The following is a 24,894-nucleotide window of genomic DNA, read 5'->3' on the forward strand; positions in this document are numbered from 1 at the left end:
GAAATGAAACACAAAAGTGACTGAGAAATAATACGTAGTAACAAAATGTCAAACTTTCATTTTTATTACTCTTCGCCTTGCGTACAAAAAAAAATAAAGTAGTAATTTTTAGTTGATGCTCAATTCTTAAAGTCAAATATGGAATCACTTCCCGACATTTATGTTATTCCGGTTTTTAAACGTGTTTAATCAGCCATTCGAGCACATAAAAATAATCTCTCGCTTAGCAAATTCATCGGCTTTGACTTGAAGCATTTGTCCAGATACTGGAAGATTGCGGCTTCTTTGAATGCTGAACCCATTCAATAACGTTATTCAGTAAAGAAGCAAACAAGAAAAATGCTTATTGATTCCATGCTATAGATGGTTTTAAAAATCGGTGTATGTATTTATTTTGAAGTAGAAATTAAAAAATATTTCACAAAAAAGAAGAAAATAAATCAGTCGAAGACAGAAAAAAGTTCATCTTATCCAGCTTCCTCTCTTGTTTTGTTTCACTATATCCACAAAAAATAACATTATACGTGCGTAGCAGGGCACGGGAGCTAACATTTCGTTCACTATATCCGGGAATTCACGATAAATCGTGTTCACTATAGCGAGGTTTGACTGTATAATGTAACTCTATTTCGAACATAGAGTGTTTTCTTTTTTCATCAGTGATTCATTAGGTAACGATAACACTCTCTTTTCTTTGCTTTAATAATAATTTGATCAATTTGAATTTTGTTTTGGAGAAAGGAGTATTGAGACACCCTTGTTAAATAGTATACACTTGAATAAGTTTTCGAATAAAATATACACAACTGACCTGCATATCATGCGAGAATGGGCTTTTGTCTGACATGGCTTGATTTGCAAAGCGCATGCAATCGCTTTCCATGTATCTGCATAACAGTTGACTATGTCCAGCACTGGGATGTCCACTGTGGGCATCCGGATCAATCCGTGCTCCCAGATCTCCACGTCCATTTTAGCAGCCTGGTCCGTCCGAGCGTCGCAATTACGAAATAGCTCGGTGGGTCGGTGGTTGAAGTGGGTGCAATAGCTCAGACCCTCGCAACCCAGCTCGCACGGTTCTTCAACTGGAACAATAATTTCATATTTGGTATTACAACTTTTGCAAGTTCAAATCCCAGAAAGCATGTAACCTGACGGTAACCTTGTGTTGGAATTTTCTTTTTATATAGCGTCACGAAAATGTTTGTACTAAAAACCTTTTTGTCAATAAAGCAATAATGTTGCAGTTTCAAACTTTTCATCCTAAAAGGATTAAAAATTATTTTTTAAAGCTTTTTTTTAAAAAGTATCGTCACTTAGGTCCATCATGACGTTTTAGCTGACGTCACACTAGCGATAGGATCAAATTGCATTGTCCCTTAAAATTTCATAACAAGGTGGATTTTAGCTGAGCATACAAGACGTTGCGAAAAGAAACCTTATAATGACCTTAGATTTAAGATTATTTTCACCTTGAGACTAGCTTTATGAAAGGATTTTTCACGCTTGAAAACCCTAAGTCAACCTCGATTCAAGGTTTTTATATGGAAGGTTGTTTTCCTAGATTTTGGATTAGAGTAATGTGTGTAGAATCAACACCTCCTAGAAAGAACAGGCCTCAGCACGAGTTACCATAAATATCCCTTAGTAGTTCAAACGTAATGACATATTTTGTATTTTCAACCTCTGCGCAGCTTAGTACCCCTAACGTAATGACATCTTTCTTATTTTTCGTCTACTGCGCAGTTAACTTCGTCACATCGGACTACTAAATTGATCCGTGCTGAGGCCTTTCTACTTCTAGGAGGTGTTGGTAGAATAGAGCAGATTCTCAAAGATATCGTTTTAAGTTTAGAAGGTTTACACGTAGACCGCATAACAAACCTTTTTAGGTTTACATTAAAAAGCTTTTGCTGAGAGAAAATAAACCTTATTTTGCTATTCGGGAATGTTCAGTAACTTTTCTGAAACAGTTGTTCAAGTAACGAAGACATCATTTATTTTAGATAACAAGTTTCATATTAATCCCAGAGAGCAAAATAAGATTTATTAAAACCTAAAAAGGTTTGTAATACGGTTTACCTGTAAACCTTCTAACCTTAAAACGAGATCTTTGACGCTTATAACCCTAATATCCAAAACCTTGGAAAACAATCTTCAATATAAAAACCTTACATCGAGGTTGACTTAGGGTCTTCAAGCGTGAAAAAATTCTTTCATGAAGCTTGTCACAAGGTGAAAATAATCTTAAATCTAGGTCATTATAAGGTTTCTTCTTGCAAGCGTCTTGTATGCTCAGCTAAAATCCACCTTGTCATGAAATTTTAATGGACAATGCAATTTGATCCTATCTCTAGTGTGACGTCAGTTAAAACGTCATTAAGGACCTAAGTGACCATTTTACCTAAGTGAAAATACTTTTTTAAAATAGCTTTAAAAATAATTTCTAATCCTTTTAGGATGAAAGGTTTGAAACTGCAATATTTTTCCTTCATTGAAAAGAGGTTTTTAGTACAAACATTTTCGTGAGAATAAAAAGAAAGTTTCGACACAAGGTTGCTGTAAGGTTACATGCTTTCTGGGATTGAATCTAACTCTTAATTATTCTAAAAGCGTGAAATAAAGCGAATATTTTAATATCTCATCATAACGCAATACAGCACATAAAAATGTCGGATTATTCTTTGCAGCTGTATTGTTACTTCGAAAAACAATAAACTCGCTTACCAATTCATACACTATGAAAAGTGTGTGTTAATACCGAATCTAGCATTACTTTAAATAGTTATAAATAAGAAAGTTTAATCGTTGTTAATGAATTATTCTTGCTCGGAAACTGACATAGTTTCGCAGCATTCCACAGAAACAGAAGTGTTTTGATATTCTCTTAATATGATTCATATAAATCTGTATTAAATAATATCTCATTTCTTATTCGAATTTTCTCAGTGTATTAACAAATTAATTTAATTTTATATTGTTGAAATAAGAGTTTTTATAGACTTATTTCACAAAGACTAACAGATTTTGATTGAAATCTGTGTCTTCTTTTTTAAATAGGCGCTCTATTATGCAGATCACGAACTACGGGTCAAAATTAGAAAATGTTGTAACTCGCCGGTGGCCAATTATCTCATTTTTAACAGTGACTTCTTCTTTAAAAATTGCAAAGAGGTTGAAGAAACTGTTGATAAGTGAAACATTTTCATTAAAAATGAAGAATAATGCGTTATAAAGTAAACTTTAGAATGTTATAAAATAATTTATTAAAAAAATAATAATAAAATGCATATTGAATGCATTTTTAACAAGAAATGTGTTAGGGGAGAGTGGGATCAATTGTAACATTTTTTACTTAACTATTTTTAACTAACAAAAAATCCAATATATTATTAGTATCAATTGACAGACGAGTAAAGTAGACTATCCTCTACTAGAAAAAGAAATAAATACGTTATTTAAAATGTTATTATATTAGTTATTAACAATTTTTGACAGTCGTGCACTTGTTACAATTGTTCCCACTTACGGGGTCAATTGTAACAGTTCATAAATTCAACTAAAACATAGTTAATTATACATATTATCATAGTTGTGATATATTTTTTTATTGATCAAAATAGTAGTGATATTTTAGGAGTAAAAATAATAATGAGCAGAGTTAATCCTAAAGGATTAAACTTTTAATTTTAAGGGGTTAAAAATTTTAATTTATTCTGTGAAAGGTGACAAATAAAATAATGCACATGCAACATAATATAAATGATATAGGAAACTATTGGTGGTTCTTGAAGAGTTAAGTAATGGTTTGTAAACATAAGATTATTTATTTTCAGCTGTTACAGTCGTCCCTTTACTTATTGTTACAATCGTCCCCAAGACGCCATTTCAGCTTCATTTGTTAAAAACAATGCTAGTTAATTAACAAAACTAATCTTTTTTTTTGAAAAGTTAATTAAGGTGTCCACTTACATATTCGGTTAATAATTTTTAGTTGCTTAAACAATATTATTTTGTTACGATATAATATTCTAATACCAAAAAAAGTACTTACGTAGCGTGAAAATATCTTTCGTGATGTAACTCTTTCAAAAGTACATAAAAATGGTTGCCAGCAGGGGTGTACATGTAGATTTATTAAATACACCTTTTGCGCCACCTAGGAACCAAATCTAGAACCCGGCACTCGAAATTTTTGCTCTGTTACAATCGTACCCTGTTACAATTGACCCCACTCTCCCCTACTCAGTTCTTTAATCGATATTTATTAAATCGCCTTGTTGCCGGTGACGAATATTAATTTTACTCTTATCCCCCATTATAAGAGCACCATAACGACCGAGGCATAAAGTTTTCTATTCAGTAAACTATTCATTAGAACATCCGGGTAGAAAAGTTCCTTCCTAATATAGTGTGGTCCTATACAGGGTGGTCCTAAAATATATGTCAAAAATGTAGAGGGGGCCTAAATAAGCATATTTCATGTAGGATTGTATGTGCGGTAATGCCGCCTTCAGCCGGTAGGGAATCGAGTTTTCTTTCGTCTTTTCAGTTTCCTCTGATTCATACTGCTTTACAATCTAGTGCTTTAATGTGCCATTACCGCACACACATTCATATCCGAAATATGCTTATTTATATCCCCTCTACCTACCTTCACATTTTTGACACATATTTTAGGACCACCCTGTATAATTTTTCCTATATAGTGACCTATATAGTTTTTCTTCCTATATAGTTTTTAATTCTAAGAAAATCACTCCAAAAATAGTCCATTTCAAAATAAACAATATTTTATTCATCAATGGAAATCTGTTTGTATCGTAGTTTTAATGAGTTACTTTAATTGCGTTATTTTCTTTTTTATTTGCCAGTCTCTTACGTCTGTTTAAACTGCATCAATTTAATAGTTTCGTTTGAGACCATTTTATGAGACTAACCTTCAGAGAGACACCTCAACATGGGTGATTCAGCCAATTGGTACTGACACTGTTGCTCAAATTCAATCCAACTTTCTTCCCATTCACTACTATAAGTCTGAAAATACAAACAGAAATTATTTTAATCATTCACAGAGATTGGGTAGTGTTCCCTGACGATAGATTTAACTAAGAAAGTTTAGTTGTGTACAGTGCGAATGTCTATAATAGAAGTACTACGTTTCACTTTTTGAAAAAAAATAAAATTCTTTATATTACATGTATATAGTCACAAGAAGAGAGTTACCTTTATGCATAACCTTTGACATGTCATAGTTGTAGCTCTAAAACAACACTGCAGTTTAGCACTATCCATACCGACGTTATGAATTCTGGAAACGGGTTCCGATTTCTCAGAATCTGCATTCCTTAGAAAACATTGCCACAACTTATCCTGAAACAATGAATAATGTTTTATGAATATATATATATATATATATATATATATATATATATATATATATATATAGTCGATTATCTCTAGAACTACTGGACCGATTTTAATGAAATTTGTCAGGTACATACATTGATAAAATACAAAACAAATAACTACTCAACAATTATAGCAACAATTATACACGTGCATGATCGTGCGAAACACCCGTTGGAGTCGGAAGGTATGAAACAGCGGTTGCAGAATAAAAAAAAAGGGAAAAAAAGGGTTATATAGGGGGTGTGGTCCCCTCTTACAGATATTCAGGCGTTGCAGCGTGATTTCATACTTGAAATAAGGAAGTTTATCATTTCCCGTGGCAATTAGCCTGAATAGTCCTTTCCATACCTTCCGACTAAAACAAGTGCAACGCACGATAATGCGTGTGTATGAAAATTGTTGGATGGTTATTTGTTTTCTATTGACGACGATGCAGATTGCATTGTTCCTGTAAAGTGCTAAAGACAACGCATTTTGAGTACTTCAGAGGATAGTGATAACAATTAAATAATATTTTTTATTTTGTAATGTATTATTGCGTTATTATAGTATTATTCTACCTATCGTAAAATGTACTATTTACATTAAAAAGGTGCTGTGTGATGTACTTGCTCCAGTAAATCTGAGAGTGCAACTTCAACAATCTGTAACACACCGTCAATTATCCACGATGTTCGAAATGTACTGGATTTCATCGGCATAAAATCTCTACAGCGCGATCGCGCTGCTCGGGACTCAAACGGTTAAAATAACACATAGGGGAACTTCATTTGAATTCGTCTAATTCGGGTGTTTAGATTTCAAATCTGAAATTAGTTTTACTCCTTTCTTCAAATGTCATTTTCAGTTTAGTTTTTGTCGTTTGAGCATCAAAAACGTGATTCATAAAAGGGGTTGTATAAATATTGCGACTCACTTCTAAAGTAGTTAGGGTACATAATCAAGATTAAATCTGCACACCGGAAATGTCCCTCTTACGCTTCCTTATAAAGACTTGTTCAGAAGTACGCGAAGTTAGAGTTCATAAGAGAGAAACACCCCTAGCGGCGTGTGATGACATTTCCACGATCGAATTCCTATGCAGTTTTAATCCTGATGAAATGCCCTAACTTCTTTAGAAGTGTGTCGCAACATTTATGCATTCGTGACTCATTATATATTTGTTACCGAATGGAAACTTGGAATGCGAGAGCAAATTTATTCTAATAATTTTGCAAACTGCGAATCACCTGAAATTTAAGGTTAAGTCGAACGAGCACCTGTGCAAAACATTGTGTTTCAAAGAAATGGAAATTTTTTTTTTGAAAATTTATTTAACATTGCTCCAACTTCTCCTTTTCCCTTTTCTTATTTTACTTTCATGTCCGTTTTAAAAACGTGAACTTTTTATAACTATAACCTTTTTATAGTCCCTTCTCGCCATATCTCTCCATATACCGGAACAATTTAAGAATTATTTTTCGAATCATTTCGCTGTACCGCAGAAATTCCTCTCAACTTCAGACGATCACTAACAGAGCAAAAGAAAATGGCTAACAAGGAGAGGAAAACATCGGTAGATTTTCAGGTGTATGTTATACTGTTCCTATTTATTCAAAATTCTATTTATTCTCTAAAAAAAAAAATATTTTGAGGAGAACAACCGTATCCGACTGAAGTGCTTTATTTGACAAACGGAACTCCAAACGATAATGCGAAACAATTCATTCGCTAAGATCACCAAAACTATTTTAAAGTAAATTCTTTTGCTGTTATTAACTTCTATAAAATGATTTGGGACTCGTGTATCGAGTTGTATTTTTCTTTTTTGTTTATGATAAGCTTGACGAAACATTATTTTTTCTCGACAAAGGAAACATAAAATAAATAAAACAAAAGAAACACATACATGGGGTAGAGGTTCCCCACATCCTCCATCAATTAGATTATCTACTATTTCTTGACCAATCGTTTGAGTCCTCAGAATATTTCGGCAAGAAAGACGGCACTCAGCACTTGACGATTTATCACAGCAGTGGAGATCTAACCCATAAAACACAATATATCTCAGGACACTTCAGTCTTTTGCACAGTAACAAACAAACAATTACATAAAGGACAAAAAGAAAAAAGAGAAAACGAAGAAAATCAATAAATTTTATTTACTGCGCATAAGCTGCAAGTATATATAATTCATAAATTAAGTTCAAAATATGGAGAAAGTATGGAAAATTATTGAATAATAAAAAAAAAGTTTATAAAATCCGAATAAAAATAAAAATATATAATCTTTTCATCAGCTCACACAATTATATCTATAAAAAGGAGTGCTTTCTAATATTGCATCAATGTAGTCAAAGCAAAATATATAAATACAATAGTGTGAGGATCACTGAAAAATTTTTTGAAACGAAATAGAATAGTACACATAAAATAATAAATATCACTTAAAAAACAGAAAATAAAATGAAAAAAAAAAAAAAAAAAAACATAAAACGAGTGGGGAGAGAGTGGTGTATATCCGCGAAATTAGTTCTGTTTTCTAGAGGACAATTACACATTACTGGTCAAGAAGGACCTATAGTTTGTCTACGGTAAGAACTCCCCCCACCACAAAGTCACGGCTGTCTGCTACTATGGAAACAAAAATAGCGTCTTTCTTAGAGGGTTGTTTCTCTTCCCTCTAGGTTTAACACAATAGATCGAAGAAAAAGATTCAATTTTTTTCGCTGACCCTAGTAAAAACCTCTCCTTAACAGTGATCCCACACCCCTACTTGAAATAGTTATACCTCGTTACCATAGTCACCACCACGGGTTCAGACGAATGGTTAGGGGAGTTTTTACTATAGACAAACTATACCATATTGGCGTGTTGTAATTTACGACGTATTTTAAGTTACTCTTACAGTTATCTTACAGTTACTCTTACAGTTACTCTTACATTTATTGCTCTTTACAGTTATAACTAACAATTTAAGTCCAGTTTTTTAAACGTTTATTTTAACCCAGCAAATAATAGGGATTGAGTCGAATTGTTCTGTTGTCTGTTCTTGTGGTTAAACCCCTTGATGTGCGTCTACGCTGCAGCGCTATAGAGGAAGAAGGCAATCAAAGCTTGAACCTTTTCTTCGCAGTGCTTCATACTTTGTTGACCTTTTATACAAAATTATAGTATTTTACACAGAATTCATTTGCAATTATCTTGAAAAAAGTTAATTAATAAGCACTTTATTTCTTGCAAGGTGCAGCAGTATAAATCTGCTTTTTGAGTACTGCTTTGAACACATTACAGGTAAATTACAGGCATAATTCCTTAAATTGTCATAAAAATTAGAAATGTCTGGTGCTTTTTCTATTGAAATTATGTAATTAATAATCAATTATTATTACTATAATATAATAGTTATATACTACTATTAATTTTATTTTATTTTATAACCGTCGTTGAACAGCCGACCCAATTTTCATGGGTTTACGACTACTTACGTTCAACTCCGTAGCCTTGTAATTTTGAACCAATCCAGAAGACAAGGAAACTCCTGGATCAGTACCCCCAGAGGTATTGATTTGTTGTGGGAACATGGAGGACTTTGAGACTCGACAGATTTAACGTGCATCAGTCACCATTTACTACACGGGGAGTCTTCGGCCGGCGAGGATCGAACCCACGACCTCTTGGATATGGGCCCAGCGCCCTACCGACCAGGCTAACTACTATTAATTGCTATTAATAATAACTGTCAAAAAAACGGATGCCTTTTTCAGAACAATAAAGCCTCTAATCTACAGTCCGTGGCAAATTATTAGACGCACTGTAAAATTTTTTATAAAATCTTAATTATCAGGTAATACTATACAGGTTTAGTGTTTTTATGTGACTGAAACCGGTTTGCACTTGCTTACTTTAATGTATCAATTGGTTAAATTAGACGATATATAACATAAATTCGATGATAGGATAAATAAGACAATATATTATATAAATATAGAATAGTAATTATATCAAATAATGTATTAGTATATCATAATAATTAGACCAAATTATTCGACACACTGTAGTGTTTTAATAACTACATGTTTAGCAGGAGTTTGTATACAATACTTTTATATTTAAACATACATGTAATGGGTTTTTATTCAGGATATTTTTTATATGCTTCCCATTTGTATTTATTTTTAACGTATTGCATTACAATGTTAACCCATTGATACAGTAACGTAAACAAGTACAAACCGGTTTCAGTCGCGTAAAAACAATAAAGCTCTGCATAGTATCACCAGATAATATTAAGATTTTACATAGAATCTTAGAGTGCGTTTAATAATTTGTACCATATATAAAGAGTATATAGAAACTAAATACTTCTTGATGGGTTTTCAGCCGGGGTGATGAGAGTATAATTTTTGACACATTTTGTGACGTCGGGATTGTCATGAAGGCAAGTATTGGTGACATATGTTCTTAGCTGTACTGATGGCTCTGTAGTACTGGAGAAAAGCTCTTTACAGGCACCGGCACACTCTGACTGAATCGCTTTGTTGCAGCACTGTTGTCCCACTGAAATAAGGTGTTATTCATGAAACCAATAGAAAATTTAAAGAAGTAAACAATGAAAAAATTTAAAATATAAAAATAACAACCGAAGTTGACGTCTTCAGGGTGTACCAGCCCCGGAAGTCATAAAAACCCGAAACCTTTTCTATTGAGAGAGCACGACAAATGTCTATAGTTTGTCTACGGTAAGAACTCCCCTCGCCAGAAAAGTCTGAGGCCGTCTGCTGCTGTAGAAGCAGGAATAGCGCATTTCAGGAAGGGTAGCTTCTCTCATTTCTAGGGATAACACACTAGACCGAAGAAAAAGATTACCTTTTTTCGCCGATTACACATCCCTACTTAAAATAGTTATATCTAGTTACCATAGCTACCGTCAAGGGTTCAGACGAATGGCATGGGGAGTTCTTGCTTTACACAAACTATAAATTGTTCTCTTACCCCATTTATTATAAAAGTAATTTTAAACATACATTAAAATAATATAGTTTTTAAGTTTAATTGCTACTGATAAAGTCTGTTCATTTTGTCTGAGTTTTTCGTTTGAAATGTAAACAAAAAGGTAAATGAATTTTATTGCTTTCTCTAAAAGTTAAGTGGCTTCGAAAAGCAATTCTAGGGCAATCCCCCCTAAAAGCTCCATTTTAAGGTTATGGTTATAATTAGCTCCATTTTGTAACTACAGTCGGACCCCGATTTAACGAATTCATGGGGAATGAAAATATTATTCGCTAAATCGAGGATAATGCGTAATATTGGGGGGAAAAATTGACTAACCTCAGGGAATATCCGAACATCTCTAATAAGCAAATACACAAAATAAATAGAAATCTTACAGTTTTTATTTAGGATTTTAAAATACAACGAATGATGACGCTCTGATTAATTTGAAATTCAGAAGCTTAAAAGTTTGTTTATTTGCTTGGATTTCTTACTTTTTAAAATAGTTCTTTTTCGACGTCATGAAGAGAAGAAATTGACATCTTGCTGCATTCGGTAAGTTTTTACTGTTTCCAAAGCATCAAAAAAAGTAACAGTTTTTACTGGAGATTCATTATCATCGACTTCTGTGTCGCTATTAATTGTTTCTTATAAATCTACTTCATTCACTTCACAAAATTCGTTAAATCGAGAAATTTGGTAAAATGGAATTCGTTAAACCAGGGTTCGATAAACTGAGGTTCGTTAAACCGGGGTTTGACTGTACATACTGATTAATGATACGGTTGAAATGGGGTGTTTCACTTGGCACTTCCCAAAAATATAAGTTTGCGGCGCTCCTGAATATAACCAAATATAATTTTTTTCCCTCCAAATTTTAGACTCTTAATTCATTGGATAATTAAAGAAATACACACCTTCTTGTTTTTCCAGGCAGGAATAAAATGTTATTTCGTTACTTGGACGGCATGCCGACATCAATTCTTCTCTATCCTTAGCCTAGAACATAAAAAATTATCACAAATCCTGTAAATAATGACTTTCTAGCGAAGCAGTACAGATCGGATGAACTTTGGACTAGTCTTAAAAGTTAACTCGTAGTCTTAAAAGTTTGCTGCATTTTTTTAACAACACAGGTGGAACTTCTGTGTGCTCCTTAGTATAGTTTTCACCTACTACTCGACAACAAAACAATACACAAAGACGCCTACAGTTTGTCTGCTGTAAGAATTCCCCCAGCCACAAAGTGTGAGGCCGTCTGCTGCTATGGAAACAAGAATAGCGCATTTCAGGGAGGGTAGCTTCTCTTCACTCTAGGGCAACACAAAGAAAAAGGTTCCCTTTCTCTCACCCACCCGAGCCAAAACCTGTCCTAAACAGTGACCCCACACCCCTATGTGAAATAGTTATACCTCGTTACCATAGTCACTCCAAACGAATCACTAGGGGAGTTCTTACTTTAGACATACTATACACGGTTCTGTTTCCCCCCTGAACAATTTGTGGTTCATTACCCTTAAGAGAACAACGAGATGTAAGAAACTATAAAGAGAGTCCTTAAAAAAGTGTGATATATTTTTTTTATATTACACTATCAAAAATTATAAATCATTTATCTTCTGAAATATTTATACTGTTCGAAATTCTGTATTTATATACTAGTTGAATACCCAGTCTTCGTACAAGAATCCATAAATCAGCACTGAACAATTCTACTAAAACATGTCCAAAACTGTGAGGCATGTACTGACACAATACAGCTAATTTAATTTAATTTTTATTTATTATTATTTGTTGCCCTTTACGGTAATAAATTAAGAAAAACATGTTTTTGTTGTTCATCCCATCAGAATAGAGATAAGCTACATTTACCATAATCATCAGTAACATTTGGCAGACTTACGATAATCAACATTTACCACTAATTTTTTCCAGTACACGTTCCTTTCGAAGGACAATAGAGTATCGGTATTAAAACTGTTAAGCATTGTTTTTGATAATTATGTCAATAATAATAACCAAATATGTCAATATAATACTTATATTAGTATATGTATTACCAATTGCATAACATAAGAATTATAGTGGTAGCAAACTAAATCCGAAATTTTAAAAGACTTTGGGAAGGATCATTTCTCTATCTGACATTTAATATACTTGGTGAATAAAACTTCTTTGAATTCTAAATATTAATAACATGTCTTTGCTACCACTGGAATAAATATTTTCTTGAAACTACGGAAAACCTGTTGTAGAATTCTTATCGAAAAAAATTAAATAAAGGTAAGTAAATTAAAAAAAAACCACAAATCCGAAAAAAATCCACTTCCAGGTGCTATTTAGAGATGGTGAGAAACTAATGTCGTTAACAATTGAATCGACATTCATATGAATAAAACAAGATTCCCGGGTATCAAGATGAGCTGATGTGACAGGGGTGATTAGAACTTAGGCATTATTGAAATTGAATTTACACATAAGATTTAAAGAATGTTGGTGCAATAGATGATTAATCGCATTCTTGAAAGATGCAATTTTTAACAAAGCATTATTAAATTAAACTTTTTGTAACGATTTATAATATATATTTTCGTGCATAAATCGGAATTTAATTACATATTAAATTACTGCTCTTAAAACACATCTATTTAATAGACCAGTTTTAATAGAATAAAATCAGATTTATAAATAGTTTAGTCTTACCTGTAAGCAGACCATAATGCAAGCTTGTGACTGAGGAAGGGTGCAGCAAGGGCGGCCAAAAAACCCCTGACCTTTATCTATTTCTAGAGTGGGGGAAAAGAAATGTTTTAATTGCAAAAACTAATAAAACTAATCAATAAACTAATAATTATAAAATAAAATGAAAGAAATTTTTTTATAGGAAAACGTAAAAACTATCTTCAAGACCCTTTTTTTTACGTAGCGATATTTCGAAATAAAGGATAATTATCGTAAGATAAAAATTACCCTTTATAATGTGTTCTACAGCACTAAAAAATAAAAATGCAACAAAAATGAGTTTGAGATGAAAGAAGAAAAAAAACAGAAAACAAACTTACCGGTATGGAGTTAAAAATAAAAATGCCTTAAAAATAGATATATTAATCAAACAGTTATCACAAATTCGCTGAGAAGAAAAAAATGTATAAATGTGGTTATAGCTTATATCGTGTAAAATGATTGTTAAAAAAATATATATGGTAAAAAATATATGAAGTAAATTGTATTTCAGTGCTCCCATCTATGGAGCAAACTGTTAAATAATAATAACTGGAAAATTTAAGCAACAAAACCCATAATAAGAAGAAAAGTTAGTAATAACAATATAAAATGCATTTAAAAAGCAAAAATATAAAAAAAAACCTATTCAGACAGGTAATATTTGTAGAGCTTAATTTGCAAACGTAAATTAGGAATAAAATCTTTTATTGATTTTCCTTTTCTCACATGATGACTATTTTGAAGTCACTTCAGAGCCTACAAATATGAATAGAAAACCGTTTATAAACTTTAACCTTCATTCATATATTTTTTCATCACAGTGAGGTTTACATGTATTACCTGCATTCATCGGAGGGGCACGGGCAGCAGGATCGGGGGATGAGGGCTTAAGCCCCTCACATTATATAAATGAAGGGATATAGGCTTTTAAGATTATAATTCTTTACTTAATAATTGTGTAATAAAATTTACAATATAAAAATAGATTATATATATATATATATATATATATATATATATATATATATATATATATATATATATATATATATATATATATATATATATATATATATATATATATATATATATATATATATATATATATATTCCAGCAAAACCTGAAATAATATTGAAAAAAAAAAACCTTACTGGCTAAGGATAAAATCTATGCTTTTTTTAATTGGAAAGTTAAAATCATTTCTTTCATCATAAAGTTTAAATGCAATTTTCCCATCTTCATTTACAATAATAAGAGTTAAATCTAGAAAATTTGCAAATATTAGTTTTCTTAAGAATTAGTTCACTTGGATAAATTTGTTACTTGGATAACTAAAATTTCAAAATCGTCAAAAATTAATAATGAAAAGATCATTCATAAACCTGAGGAAGAAGGAATTTGCAGGAAGATGAACAGGTTATTTAACCAATCCATGTATGTCCTTGGAGAAATATATTGCATATATTGGTTATCAAGAATTTTATTAGTTTTGAGGGAAGTCTATAAGTTATTAAAATTAAAACAGTATAAAACAGAGAATCGAGATTAATTAAAAATGTTAGTCTTCTTAAAAACTGTATACTATTTTTAAGTTTCCATCAACTTAGGTAGTTATTATTTTTTGCATACTTACTAATTTTATTGTGTACTTTTTTAAGAATATTTTCAAAGTAAATGCCCATTTTTTTCATGTTACTATTTACGGCACTAGCAATAAAGCTGAATTTAGTTGGGGGGGGGGGGCAGAAAGGTAATGGAATATCAGTTTATCAAAAAGAAAAGGAAAATTGTTAATATTATTAGGTTTAGTTTTAAGTCTTTTACAGATAGCATTAATTTTATTAATAATAATATCACTGCTGGTGTTGAGCTTCTTTTATAAGTGATACTGCTGTTAAGTTCATTAGAAAGAAGTTGTTTGTCAAAAAAAGTTTTCAAATAATAGCAAAATTACTACTAGCCTGATCAACAGTGCTAATAAAATTTTTTCTTTTATTTTTTTTAATTTCTTGTTTCTGTTCAGAGTTAAAATTAAATTACAAAATATAAAAACAGAATTTCAAATTGAGGTAAAAGTGTAAATAAAGGGATTTTGTTTTATATCGTGTTCTTACTGCAGTACTGAAGAGAGTTTGATTTGTTAGTTACCAAAGATTGGCCCGAAAATGGGTGTGAGCAAGGTAATATTATACTGGATAATTTAAAGAAGTTAATAAATAACAATTTTGATATTTAATTATACAATTTTAATGACTTTAGAAAATTAACTTTTATTTAAAAAAAAGAGAGAGAGAGAGAGAGAGAGAAAGAAAGAGAAAGAAATATAAATTCCCAGTTTCGCACATATTTTTAGCCACGGAATTGTGCGAAATGGATTAACGCAAGGTAAAAATAATATAAATTAACAAAGAAGTTTTCAATAAATTTATTTTTAATAACATACAATTAACTGATTTTATATAGAATATTTTTATAATTACTTAACTTGGGAATCTAATGGTTTTTTTTAATCAAATTTTGAAAGAGTTAGTCTAATTGTTTTTTGGATAAATAAACATTATTACATATTCCTTTAATTCTTTTCATTTGATTAAAAATGGTATTTAAATAAATGTTTTTAGAAACATTAGAATTCCAAGTAATAAGTTTACTTTTATTAAAATTAAAATCATTTCTTTTATCGTATAAATCAACAGAGCAGATATTTTCTTCTTTTATAATACCCAAATCTAAAAAAATAGTATTAATATTATCATCATGATTACGAAGCTAGATAAAATGTACAAAACAGGCAATTCATGTTTCTTTCTCTCTCTCTCTTTTTTTTTCTAAATAAAAGTTTACTTTCTTAGAGAAAACACCAACATGGATTTTTCTTTGTTTGTATGTAAGTCCAACAAATTACAAAAATTTATGTTTTATTTTATTTTAGGTATTAAATAAAATTTTGATTCTTTTAAATTAAATATTTTCCAGTTTTTTTAATGGTTCAAGCAAATAATATTTTTACTTTATTATAATTTAAATCCTTTATATTATTTATTTAGTTAAATTTCTTATGTTGAATAAATAATTTGTACGTTCGCTCAAATATAGATGGCAGCACTAATTTTTAAATTCCTATATATTTTTTACCAATTTTATTAATTTTACCTGCAAGCTATAAACTGACCGTATCTTCTTTCTTGCAAATTTGTTAATTAATTGATTAGTCAAACTATTCTTAACGTTTTTTAATTTGTTTTTTGTTTTGTTTGTAAGCTTGTTTCATTGAAAAAATAAAAAAAATTATACTCTTAATATGCTTGAAAAAAAATGTACTCTTAATATTAAATTTGTTTTCACATTTATGAATTTTAATTTTCAAGATTTTACAGTTTTGTTAAATAATATTTACCCCGAGGAATTAATCTTTCTTCGTTATCATGATAATAACATTAATTTTAATTTTCTGGATTTGGGTATTAAAAAGAGGAAAATATCTGCTTTGTTCTTTTATACGATAAAGAAATTACATTAATTTTCATATAAATAAATTAATTATTTGAAATACTAATGTTTCCAAAAACATTTATCTAAATACCATTTTTAACCAAATGAATAGAATTAAAAGAATAATTATTTATCCATAAAACAGATAGACAAACTCTTTTTTTTAAATCAAAACTTCATAAAATTAGTTGTATGTTATTATTAATAAATTTACTTAAAACTTCTTTGTTAATTTATATTTTTACCATGCGCAAATCCAATTCCGGCAAATCCACGGCTAAAAATCTATGAAAAAAGTACAAATTATGTTTCTCTCACTCTTTCTTTTAAATAATTTTTTTTTTAAATCATTAAAATTGTATAATTAAATATCAACTTTAATAATTATAAACTTTGAATTTTCCAGTTTAATATTATTACCTTACGCACAACCATTTTCTGGCCAATCGAAGGTAACTAACAAATCAAACGAGCATCAGTACTGCAGTAGGCACGCGGCATAAAAGAATCCTCTATTTGCATTCCTAACTCAATTTGCTCTTCTGTTTTCATATTTTGTAATCTGGCAATCTTAATATCTACGAAAATATTTTAAATCATTCATGTAAGATTCCGGTACGTGTAACTTCGTTTGAATTCGCAAGTCGCTTTATAGATTTCGTTTTGTGTTTTGTTCTGCATTTTCTGTTTTCGGCTTGATATGTTATTATGAGTATTGAGTATAATTTTTACTTAATGTCTTCTATTTTCGTTTCAATTTTTTTGAGTGCTCCTCACACTATTGTATTGATATATTTTGCTTTCGCTATATTGATGTAATATTAGGAAGCACTTTTCTTGTGGATATAATCGTGTGAGCTGATGAAGATATTATATCTTTTCATTATTTTGTTTTGCTTTTTAATATTTTTTTAAAATAATTTTTCTTTAAATATTTTTTAAAAGTATTTTATTATTTTAAACATTTCATTAGTTTTTACTATTTTCCATATTTTCTCTAGATTTTTTAACTAAAGTGTAAACTTTTTCTTTTTCGTCACTCACAGTTGAACACTCATGGTTGAAAAATGATATAGACTATTTAATAATATTTTTTTTTTTTTAAAAGCATATAGGATGGGATATTGAATGAGTTGAAATGAACGAGATCTGATCTGAAAGCACATCTAAAGTATTGACTTTCCGGAGATCGTTAGATGTAAATGGGTTTCTAGAAGTAAGTTTAGATATAATAATAATAATAAAAAAAAAAATAATAAATAAATAAAAAGAAAAAATTTAAAAAAAAACGTAAAATATTGAGATTTACATTTACAGATAATGATGAACAAGAGGATTTTTGTAAAAATTTGCGGTTTCAAAGCGTGTTCGAACTCATTACCCATTGGCAAAAAAGGTCTTGTTTTGGATTTAATGGCATCAACACACTTTTCAACTGTGTTCAAGAGCAACACTAAACAGTGCGCATGCGCGTTGCTATGGCGACCACTGCTGTTTTTCTTTTTATTTTCACTAGTAGGCATTTTTAATGTAATTACATAATAATCATTTAAAGTATTTTTATACTCTTTTTTATCATTATCATATAATGACTGTCTTGACGGTGATTTCAATATAAATATGAATAGTGAAGAAGGAAAAGTATTTTGTGACGTCTTGAAACACGTATACATAGGCAGGATATGATAAACAATCCGGCGACAAACATCAATGGAGATAGTTTATGCAACCCATGATTTGAAATGTTGTGGCGTTTATCGGAGTCAATCCAGAAGGAAAAAGCATTTGACCAATGGGTATCCAGTGATTGTAATAAGGTGATCAAAACTTTTTTGCTGATTTTTATTTTTAAATAATAATAATGAATTCCGTCGTTTGAAATGAATATCGTTAAATGACTCATTAAAATGTTGGATTAAAAATAAATACCTGTCAAAGTTTCATTAATGCATGACCAGAAAGGCACCTGTGGAAGAAAAAAAAAAGGATTATTACCTATATTGAACTCATTAACTATTATAAAGAATGAGGCTATTATAAAGAATATTCATAAACCATATGAATAAACGCTGATTTGCCAATCTTTACCAGTTTGTAACTTCGTTCTTTATTCTTTAGTTTATGCAAATCAGATTAAAATAAAGTTTGTTATTTTTTAAAAAAAGAATCTTTTGAATAAAATTAGTATTGTGAAAGTTTTATATGAAATTATGCTTTACTTCTTTAACTTGTAGTCGTTCTATTAGAATTTGTTCTAGAGTAATCTAGAATAAATCTGTGTTAAGGTAAGCGGAATGATCAAAAAATAAATAATAATAATATATTTTGCATGAAAACAGTTTTAAAATTTGGTTTCAAATTTACTTCATTACATTTACTTAGAAAAAGATCTAAAGGAGAAGGAACAAGTAAAAAAGTAGTGGCAAATGTATCCCACATGCGATATATTTAATACACAAAATGTTTTCAATTATTCTTACTCTGGTTTCCAATGAATTGCCAGAAAAAATCACCATGTTGCTACAATTAAGACTGAATTGCCAGCAAAAATCAGCATATTGCTACAATTAAGACTGAACTGCCAGCAAAAATTAACATGTTGCTACAATTAAGACTGAACTGCCAGCAAAAATCAACATGTTGCTACAATTAAGACTGAACTGCCAGCAAAAATCAACACGTTGCTACAATTAAGACTGAACTGCTAGCAAAAATCAGCATGTTGCAACAATTAAGACTGAACTGCCAGCAAAAATCAGCATGTTGCTACAATTAAGACTGAACTGCCAGCAAAAATCAACACGTTGCTACAATTAAGACTGAACTGCTAGCAAAAATCAACATGTTCCTACAATTAAAACTGAACTGCCAGCAAAAATCAACATGTTGCTACAATTAAGACTGAACTGCCAGCAAAAATCAACATGTTGCTACAATTAAGACTGAACTGCCAGCAAAAATCAACATGTTCCTACAATTAAGACTGAACTGCCAGCAAAATTCAACATGTCGCTACAAATAGGATTAAACTGCCAGCAAAAATCAACATGTTCCTACAATTAAAACTGAACTGCCAGCAAAAATCAACATGTTCCTACAATTAAGACTGAACTGCCAGCAAAAATCAACATGTTCCTACAATAAAGACTGAACTGCCAGCAAAAATCAACATGTTCCTACAATTAAGACTGAACTGCCAGCAAAATTCAACATGTCGCTACAATTAAGACTGAACTGCCAGCAAAATTCAACATGTCGCTACAAATAGGATTAAATTGCCAGCAAAAATCAACATGTTGCTACAATTAAGACTGAACTGCCAGCAAAAATCAACATGTTGCTACAATTAAGACTGAACTGCCAGCAAAAATCAACATGTTCCTACAATTAAGACTGAACTGCCAGCAAAAATCAACATGTTCCTACAATTAAGACTGAACTGCCAGCAAAATTCAACATGTCGCTACAAATAGGATTAAACTGCCAGCAAAAATCAACATGTTCCTACAATTAAGACTGAACTGCCAGCAAAAATCAACATGTTGCTACAATTAGGATTACTACTACAATTAGGATTAAACAATTATAAATTCGTTTATCCAAAGATAATTCCATGTAAAAAAAATAACTTATAGTAAATATTTATTATTTTTTATTATTTAATCTAAGAATGGTCGAAAAAATTTTGAATTGTAAGTTATATAATTTTTTCGATCATTTTAAAGAATATAATCTTACATATCAAAATCTGAAATCTGGGCAAAATCGGTTGAAAAGTTCCTGAGAAATTGAATTTTCAAAAAAAGTCAGATATGTAAAATTCGATTTCTCAGAGAACTTTTCAACCGATTTTGCCCAGATTTCAGATTTTGATATGTAAGATTATATTCTTTAAAATGATCGAAAAAATTATATAACTTACAACTCAAAATTTTTTCGACCATTTTTAGATTAAATAATAAAAAATAATAAATATAATATAATAATATGTAATAAATAATATATAATAAATGATATATAATAAGTAATATATAATAAATAATATATAATAAATAATATATAATAAATGATATATAATAAGTAATATATAATAAATAATATATAATAAATAATATATAATAAATGATATATAATAAGTAATATATAATAAATAATATGTAATAAATAATATATAATAAATAATATATAATAAATGATATATAATAAGTAATATATAATAAATAATATATAATAAATAATATATAATAAATGATATATAATAAGTAATATATAATAAATAATATGTAATAAATAATATATAATACTAAAATTAACATCTTTGGATAAACGAATTTTATAGCTGTGTGCAAAAATGTTCTAATTCGCTACGTAAGGTCTCGTGATAAGGCGAAATGCGCAAAAAATAAAATCAACATTAAAGGGTCCAAACTTTGAATCGTTCTCCTGACCAACCTATTATGGGGACCCAATTTCCCAGATTGCGGCTACCCCTATATATTTTTTTTATATAATATTTCTTTTTGAGGGGGGGGGTCAATGTGTTCTAGAAATAATTATTGTTCAAAAATTCTATATCAATCTTTTCAAGAACTTTGCAATCTCTGAAATCAGCATTAGTATTTGAAATAATTATTCCATTATTTCTTTCGATATCGAAACACAAGCGTTTTTGAAACGCAATGACTTGGCGATGGAACTGACAGATTCAATGGCATTGTTGGCGCGGAGGGGAAATTTCTGTTTTGAATTTATATTGATATTCAGACATCGTGTGAAGGCAGATCCTTATCGGAAAAATTACGGATGGGCTACCGAGAATTGTCGCCATATTCAATACAATGGCTTTTCATAGGTGGGAACGTTGGCTTCTTTTGACCGCTGTAGTCAAGGTTAACTGAACACTTAAAAGAGGGGATGCGCTCTGCGAATTTCAGATGAAAAAAAAAATATATATGGTCCTTCGGAGGAAAAAATAAATACTAAAACTACTTGCGTTGGAGTAATTGGTGATATTTAGTTATTAAAGAAACAATTTACTGTTTCAACTGAATAGTCCATTAACTGCACAAAACAGGTGTTTCTTCAGAAAAATTAATACAATTTATCTGTCTCCTTTATTCAGCTGTCTACAAATTTGATTGGAAGACATTTTTACAAGAGGAGGAGAGGTGGTTACAGTGGCGTACGCAGAATTTTTTCAAGGGGGGTGTTCATAATTTTCTGAAGCTACTAAAAGAAATTCGAGTATGTAATAAAGCACTATTATTTCCCTAATTTAGACAGCTAGACAATTTTGACTTTTTATTTAAACAGCATTGTTTAGTTAAATTTTGATTTGATTTTTTAAATTTAAGAACATAGTGTAATATCTTCTCGAATGTAATATCTTCTGAAAAAAGTCCAATGTCATATGGGTGGGAAGTAACATTTTGAGGGCCACCTTCACATTCATCAGATTTCGTTATGCTAGAAACGTTTTCCTCAACGGAAGTATTACATTTCTGTACAACAGAAAAACTTACATTGTACTCCGTTCCCCCTTTTGTATAATTTTCCCCCGCATCTCCAAAATTCTCGAATTGTCTCAAAGACGACAGAACGTCTAAGATTCCAGAATCATCGCGTAAAGACCTCGCGAATGACAGCCAGTCTCGAAAACTATCGCGACTGGCAGAACAGAAAGGAACCAGTCCATAACAGTATCACGTGAATTTGGTTTCAAAAGTACAACCCTATTATAGTAAATGTTTTTTTCAGTATTCTGAGAAATGCCGTGAGATAAAAATGTAGGCATAAGGCAAATAAATATATATAGTCTTAAAAAATAATACCCGCATAATTTCTACTAAAATGTTTATTTTTGCCATTTTGTCTGAGCTCAAGGGGGGTGTTCAAACACCTAAACCCCTCCCTTGCGTACGCCACTGGGTGGTTACTTCAGAACTTCAAGGCATCATAATATGATCACTCAATTCAGTCGTCTCGTATTAGATCTCATATTATTCGTACTCCTTAGCAACTGTAATTGTTGAGTTAGTTACAAAAACAAGTATAATATAATTTTTGGTTACTTTTTATTAAATAATTACCATTTTTTCTCCCCCATGAAACTAAAATGAATTAATAAAAATGAAAATTTTTGATTTTTAGAAGATCTGTTCTTGTCAGCATTTTGAGAATATTTTCTGCTACCTGTTACTATGACCCCACATAATGACGTATTATTTATTGGGGATTCTACGACGATTTCGAGAAAAAAAGTATAATTTTCTGATTAGTTTTTTTTCTATTTTAAATATTCATTAAGTAACTCTAATTAGAGAGTAGCGTAGTTTACAAACATTATGCAGTTTACATTGTTATTGAACCTTATTTCTTGGTATTTCAGTGCGTGGAAAGTGACATTTTATGATTTTATAGTTATTTACTTCTATGTTCTTCTACTTTTAGGTCTGCCTGGACACTTAGCGTCATTAATAACAGAGATGCCAACTGCCTCGGACACGCCAAAAACGGTAAATAACTTCAAAGTAAATTTTACAAATATTTCACTATTTTTGCTTGCTTTTTAAAAAGGTAAGCACGACATAAAAACTGCAAAGTAGTGAATTATACAATCCTACGAATTATTTAGAAATAGTGGTAGACAAAAATCTACTAAATCGAATTTATGAAACCAAGAATAACAATTGATAATCTACCACTTTAAAATATATATTTGCTGTCCGGAGCAAGTTGGCATCTCTGTAATAACAACAAAGCTTTTTAAAAGAGCTGAATAATGTAGTTTAGGTCATTAATGATTCAGTGAAAGCAGGAAAAAAATATTTCCTTCTTAAAGTCTTTTTAGATTTCTCTGAAAGTGTCTTCTCCCTTCGTAATGTAACAGAATACAGAAATAATAAACGTCATTTTTGTAGGTTATAGAGAAATGAAAATAAACGTCATTTTTGTTGGTTATAGAGAAATGAAAATAAACGTCATTTTTGTTGGTTATAGAGAAATGAAAATAAACGTCATTTTTGTAGATTATAGAGAAATGAAAATAAACGTCATTTTTGTAGGTTATAGAGAAATGAAAATAAACGTCATTTTTGTTGGTTATAGAGAAATGAAAATAAACGTCATTTTTGTAGGTTATAGAGAAATGAAAATAAACGTCATTTTTGTAGGTTATAGAGAAATGAAAATAAACGTCATTTTTGTAGGTTATAGAGAAATGAAAATAAACGTCATTTTTGTAGGTTATAGAGAAATGAAAATAAACGTCATTTTTGTAGGTTATAGAGAAATGAAAATAAACGTTATTTTTGTAGGTTATAGAGAAATGAAAATAAGGACAAACATACACTTTCGTGTGGCATACGCTATATTTTTACCAAAATATTTTGGAGATCAGTACAAAAAAGCATTTTAAAAGTTTAGAAGCAAAATATTAGGCAGAGAAAAATATATACGTTTTAAAAGCAGAGGCGGGCAGTCGAAGTATTTGAAAAAACGTAAGTCAAAAATTTTGATGGTTTTACATGGATGGACCAACAATAATCTTGATGGAAACCATCAATAATTCCATCATGAACCATTATACTTTTGATGGTAACCAACATAAGTAACCATCCTCTCAATGTAGGAATTCGGACTGATTTATGATGGTCTGACGTAATAAAAACCAAATTGTTTTGATGGTCTATTCCTGAGAACCAACAAGAATTTTCATTAAACCATCATGGAAACGTTGGAACCATCAAGGATCATCATGGATTGTTGGTCCATGAGAATCAAACTTTTCTTGATGGTTAACCCTCATAGTATTAAATTATTGAATTATTATTAAAATTATTATTAAATTATTATATCAATTATTAAAAATCATTTTACTGTCTTAATTCTTTGGCAATTACTCACTTTTCGTATTTGCTGAAAATACCTAGAATCGAAAATACCTAGAATATCGAAAGATAATTTTCTAGAGAGACTTACTAATTGTTCCGAGCAGAATGATGTTAACTTTGTAATGTGTCTCCATCTATCGTCACTGTTTGTAGCAAGATCCACCACAGATATCTAAAAGAACATTTTAATCAAATTAACATACATTACAAAATAATAATCAGAAATAAAATCATTTAAATGAGCTTTTTTAATTTATTTATTTTTTAAAAATTTTTGTTTTAGTTTCTGTGTAAAAAAAATCAAAAATATCTAACTTTCTTTAAGTACAAATGTGTCATAAAAAATAAATTTAATTCCTTTTCTACGCATGACTTCGATTGTTAATAGCATGATTTATC

The 24,894-nt window shown here is 30.2% G+C and overlaps 1 protein-coding gene across 1 annotated transcript in view; it reads right to left on the minus strand.

Annotated features, from left to right (window-relative positions):
* LOC107440939 (reversion-inducing cysteine-rich protein with Kazal motifs) overlaps positions 1-24,894 on the minus strand; it is an 82,267-nt gene that overhangs the window by 23,140 nt on the left and 34,233 nt on the right. Inside the window, exons 3-11 of the mRNA XM_087169501.1 lie at positions 24,584-24,667; positions 18,533-18,569; positions 13,090-13,172; positions 11,304-11,385; positions 9,757-9,951; positions 7,301-7,434; positions 5,227-5,373; positions 4,941-5,037; positions 812-1,085 (exon numbers count right to left, since the gene is read on the minus strand). Coding sequence (XP_087025627.1) covers positions 812-1,085; positions 4,941-5,037; positions 5,227-5,373; positions 7,301-7,434; positions 9,757-9,951; positions 11,304-11,385; positions 13,090-13,172; positions 18,533-18,569; positions 24,584-24,667 — 1,133 coding nt within the window. The remainder of the gene's footprint in view (positions 1-811; positions 1,086-4,940; positions 5,038-5,226; positions 5,374-7,300; positions 7,435-9,756; positions 9,952-11,303; positions 11,386-13,089; positions 13,173-18,532; positions 18,570-24,583; positions 24,668-24,894) is intronic.

This window comes from Parasteatoda tepidariorum, chromosome 8 (assembly GCF_982258835.1).
Source record: "Parasteatoda tepidariorum strain Cologne lab strain chromosome 8, Ptep-v5.0, whole genome shotgun sequence".
Lineage (NCBI taxonomy): Eukaryota > Metazoa > Arthropoda > Arachnida > Araneae > Theridiidae > Parasteatoda > Parasteatoda tepidariorum.